The 5,000-nt window shown below is 37.7% G+C and overlaps 1 protein-coding gene across 1 annotated transcript; it reads right to left on the reverse strand.

The window, feature by feature from the left end:
- Nucleotides 1-1,550: 1,550 nt before the first annotated feature.
- LOC115929906 (allatostatin-A receptor-like) lies at nucleotides 1,551-3,015 on the reverse strand. Its single transcript, XM_031000027.1, has one exon. It carries the CDS (start codon nucleotides 3,013-3,015, stop codon nucleotides 1,858-1,860), a length of 1,158 nt encoding a protein of 385 aa, XP_030855887.1. The 3' UTR covers nucleotides 1,551-1,857.
- Between the last annotated feature and the right edge of the window lie 1,985 nt (nucleotides 3,016-5,000).

The raw sequence follows: 5,000 nt of genomic DNA on the forward strand, positions 1-5,000 counted from the left end.
TTGTTTTATTTCTCCAAATGTGTAATACAAACCATGACATACAATTGAATAAAATAAACGTATTCAATATTGATGCTTTTACATAAACATGCACAAACTTATTTGCAGTATAATATAACTTAGCAACAAAGTAAACGTATAAGTACCTAAACATAATATGTCAATTGTAAATGTTATTCACTTATATATTACAAACACACACACGCAAACACGCACACGCACACACGCAAACACACACCCTGTGTGATAGCTTGTGACCACACAGAGTTGACTCACCAAAGTATGAAAACAATTGAAACACTTCCGTCACCTGTTGACGACATAATTTGATTAAACGAATTCGTTTTCACTGGCTGCCTGCCGTAGCAACAAACGGAATTGACAAAAGACTTAACTCCGTTTCGTTGACGATCAGACATAGACGAAAGACTTCATGCATGGATGATTGTCAATGAAACGGAGTTAAGTCTTTTGTCAATTCTGCTTATTTGTTATTGTTATTGTTATTCCTAGCTCATTTTTTCCTGATTGAGGTGACATATGAAAGGGCAGAAACTGAATATTCTAGAAATGTGAATTTTTCTTCGAAATTCAAATACCGCCCGCCAAATGACTTTTTGGTTTTCTTCATTCAAATTGCTTTTAATCACTCATGCGTGAAATATTCATTATATGAGTTGCATCAAATGAAAGAGGAGGATCTAAGCTTTACAAATATGTGTCATTTATTAATTATAATTGTGATTAAGTTATGATAAAAAGATCGATAATTCTCGCTTTCGTTTTTTTGGGTCGCGCTGTATAACACTGAGTTCCTATAGGACATATATTTATTCAGATGGTCATACAGCCAATACTCAACATATTCAATTGGTTTTCGACACTCGGACATTATTTTTGATGCTCTTTTGGAAAACGAAGAAAAAATTCTAAAAATAGATTTCTTTTTTAATGTCACCGTAGCTTCGGTATATAATATTTTAATTTAACATTATAGCATAGACGGCAATTAGTTTTTAAATCCGATGAAAAGTAACTATTAGCATATTTGGGTAAGTATTAGACCTTGAAAAAAGGCAACATATACTTTGAGAGTTCAATTGTTATATACATATTTACAACAACAACGAATATTACAGGATAGTAAATTACTGGATAATGTGAACAATAATGCATGTAATCTAGTATAGCAATTGAATGTACACTCTTAAATAACATTAAAAATACAAATGTATTTATAACTGATAATAAATTATATGAAATCATTCTTTAAGTTTGAAAAGCATTATATCGTCCTACATTCAGTGCTAAGAAAACAGACACTAAACAAAATTCCTCTTGTCATTTTATCTTATTGGGAATCGATAATGCAAGATTGTTTGAACATGTATTTAACGGTGTTCACAGAGCTTGCCATTCTCAATGATCTGTCCGGGATCTGTCCAACTAATTCAATGCTATAATCGAAGAAGCGAGGGGGGGCTATATGTTTAAAGCATTTTTTATACTTTGGCACAGAAAGTAAACCTTCAACTGCCTGTCTCGTATTATGCTGATGAATGTCACTCACTTTAATTAAACTTTCTTGTAAGTAGGATGGCGCCAAATGATTTGTGCATTTGCACATCATTAACACCCTGAAATTCAAAACTTTTCTCAATTGGCATCCATTTCTTCCCCTCACACCAAATATTTGAGGCTAAGCGAGGAAATGAACAATGCCACCCCTCCCCTGAAAAAATGGTTCCGTAGGTGATTATTATGACTATTAAAACGCTTATGATTGTAAAACTGAAAGAAGGAAAATGTTATCATATTGCAAAAGTGATGGTAATGGGATTGGCACTGCCATCTGCACTAAACAGAAGATAAACTAACAGGTGCGGTAACAGGTGCACTAGAGGACGTCTCTACTAATTTGTGCTCAAAGACAGGATCATGGCTTGCTCGAGAGCAGATGAAGATGCCTTTGAGTGCGGTACGAAACTGTGGATTCCTGGCTGTATAGATGAAAGGATTCAAGCATGAATTGAAGAACGCCATTGTTATGAGAGAACGTTGTAGTGGACTCCCGAGGTAGCTCCTTGCAATGAAACCCATGTTTGCACAGAAGAAGGCAATCTGAGATGGAGCCCAGCAAATGATAAACACTATTATGACAATGAGCATCATCTTGAGAACGCGAGTGCGGGCTGTAAGGTGGTTTGATGGCTTGGCGGTGACGGATCCTTCGGTTAAGATCTTGGAGAAATGTTGGGCCTCTTGATGAAGTTTCTTGGCGATCAACAGTTGAGTCAAAAGGATCAAGAAAGTGGGTACACCTATGCGCAGACAGACGAAGTAAGCGGCAAAGGCCATGTCGCCTTCAGGGGAAAACCTTTGACGAACGCAACGTCCAGTGATGTCATCAACTTTAAAGATAAATATGTCCCTGCTTCCCGCGGTCATGAACGTCAACCACACCAGAGATGTACAGATGTACACCCGCCGTTTAGTGACCATGCGATTGAAAGTCAGAGGATAGACAACTGCAAAGAAGCGGTCAAAACATATGATGACGAGTTGATACGAGGACACCGTGATGAGCATCCATTTCATAGTCTGTGAATAAATGAATATACAATACAAGCGTCCAGCTGCACTTAATGGCATTGTTTGAGCTCTTGGGAGGGGAATCATTGCAATGGATAATAGGAAATCTGCAACTGCTAGATTTCCTACCAAAATGTCAGTAGAGCGACTTGAGGAATTCTTCCGGAACACCACAAGTATAACCAGTAGGTTCCCCACTATCCCTAGAATCGCAGAGACCAACTGCAAATCTATCCACCAAGGCCACTCCATTGCCCGCCAAGACCACCCAAATGTAGCCTTTGGTAGCGTTTCTTCGGAACGGTCTTCGATTTCAGTGATATTTAATGGAAATTCGGTAGGACCATCATCGTTGCTAGTAGCATCTGACAATCGTATGATGGTGCTAGACTCAGATTTGCGGCTGGTTGATTCGTACGCCATAACCGTTGAGAAAGAATTTGACTCTGGAGGACCAGAAGTTCTTTGGAGATCAATAGTTGATTGGTTTGTTGCAAGAGACCCATGAGTGACCGACATCAGAAGGACAAGCATGGAATAGAACTTGGAATCCATCTTCAAACGGCAAAATACAATGTACGTCTACCTGATGAGGGATGAAATTTTTAAAAGAATACGAAGACAAAAAAAGTCATCTTTTTTTCCCCAAGCAAACCAAAACAACAAATTTAACAGGCATAGTGATGGTGGTATTAAACTAAACGAAATAATCGTCTGTTAGGAGCCACAAGGGCGTTAACTCATATTATCTAACACAGAGTTTATATACTTCTGGCTCTGGAGAGGCAAAATATTCTTTAAAAATTCAATGTGGATGAAAATTTAAAAAACACTTCAAGATTTCCTGCATTAAAAAAATGAGTGACAATCCAACAAAAAAAAATGCAACTTTGAGCTTACCTGATCGTGCTTTCGTAAATATCGGCAACTGAAGCGGTTGGTCTCTCTACTGTTATCACATCCAAGCATCCCCGTTTTATAGGGTTCGGTGGCATTTAGTGCTATACGTGTATTTCATCACTCTTAATTTTTTTCTCCTTAATGTAGATATTCTATATGCTATTATAGTCACTCTACTGATTTGTGCAACGACAGTGTTTGCGACAAAATTAAAAGAAATTGCACTTATCTCCAACATAACTACTTCTTTAAAATGTCTAATTGTCAAGACGATGATGAAACTTGATTTAAAAACAAACTTCAGGCTTCAAACTTTGTCAAAGTAATCGTTCAATCGTGTTCATCCTTGAAATTATTATATATCTTTCATTAAATTTCCAACTTCCACTTTTGAGTGGACAGGAAATGTACTTTCACGATAGCCAAGTGACTCTTTTTAACCATTTCAAAATAATGTACTGTTTAAGATATTCACTTTGGTAAAAGGTGGTCAACTGTTGAAGGTTAGCTACAATTAAGTGGTTAATGGAAGCCTTTATAAAAATTGCATGCATTTCGCCCTGCCATAATTATAAAGAAAGTAAATATCATGCGCCGAAGACTAATGGATTTTGAGAAGTATAAAGATGGATGTAATGGACTTGAACAACATAAATTATATTCATGATATAGGTCTACAACTATTTTGTATAGTTTATACGCGACAGGTAAGTGCTTTAGAGTTATGTGACCAGAGGCGGCGCTCCTGGGTGAGGGGGGGGGGGCACAAAGGGTCACAATGCCCTCTATATTGAAAAAGTTCCCCAAAAGTATTAGTTTGTACTCCTGAAAACGACTCTTCCTATACTTCCAAGAAATGCCCCCTTTGAACCCCTGATAAATGGCCTTATTCACATTTGATAAGTGCCCCCTTTTACTGTCAACTGCCCCTTATCCTTTCTAATGAGTATCCTTTCCCCTTCCGATAAATTCCTTTTTTCAAATCTAATAAAATATGTCCCTTTTCAAACGTGAGGAATGCCTCTGGTCACATCTGATAAGTGCGCTTTTTCAAATGTGATAAGTTCCCTCTTGTTTCTTTCATTAAGTGACCCCTTTCTTTCCAAATAAATTCCCCGTTTTACCTATATTTCTCACTGTCGCTTGATGAGATGGTGCCTTAAAACCCGAACAAGATTGGTTATTTTCACTAATAATAGTTGGTCGGTTGCAATGCGACCTCAAATATGTTGTAAAGATCTCAAGATTTTTGCTCGCTCTCAAATGAATCTTCAGACGACCACCACCATTGGCGTAGCAAAAGGGGGTGTGTTAGAATTTTAAAGACACCCTTTTCTGTGTTTTACCCATGTTTCTATGCCCCCCCCCCCCTGGCAAAAAAGAACAAAAAAGTAAAAATGTATTTTTTTTTTTGCTCAACGGGGGAATTGGGGGTGATGTTGAAGAAAAAAGGATTGTTCACTCCCCCCCCCCCTCCCCCCAACGGGGGGCTGAGCAAAAAATAATAA

Source organism: Strongylocentrotus purpuratus, unplaced genomic scaffold (genome assembly GCF_000002235.5).
Source record: "Strongylocentrotus purpuratus isolate Spur 01 unplaced genomic scaffold, Spur_5.0 spur5_scaffold_6, whole genome shotgun sequence".
Taxonomy (NCBI): domain Eukaryota; kingdom Metazoa; phylum Echinodermata; class Echinoidea; order Camarodonta; family Strongylocentrotidae; genus Strongylocentrotus; species Strongylocentrotus purpuratus.

What these genes read in the sequence shown, in the direction of transcription:
- LOC115929906 (XM_031000027.1), bottom strand. Translation starts at nt 3,015, where the DNA reads ATGGCGTACGAATCAACCAGCCGCAAATCTGAGTCTAGCACCATCATA.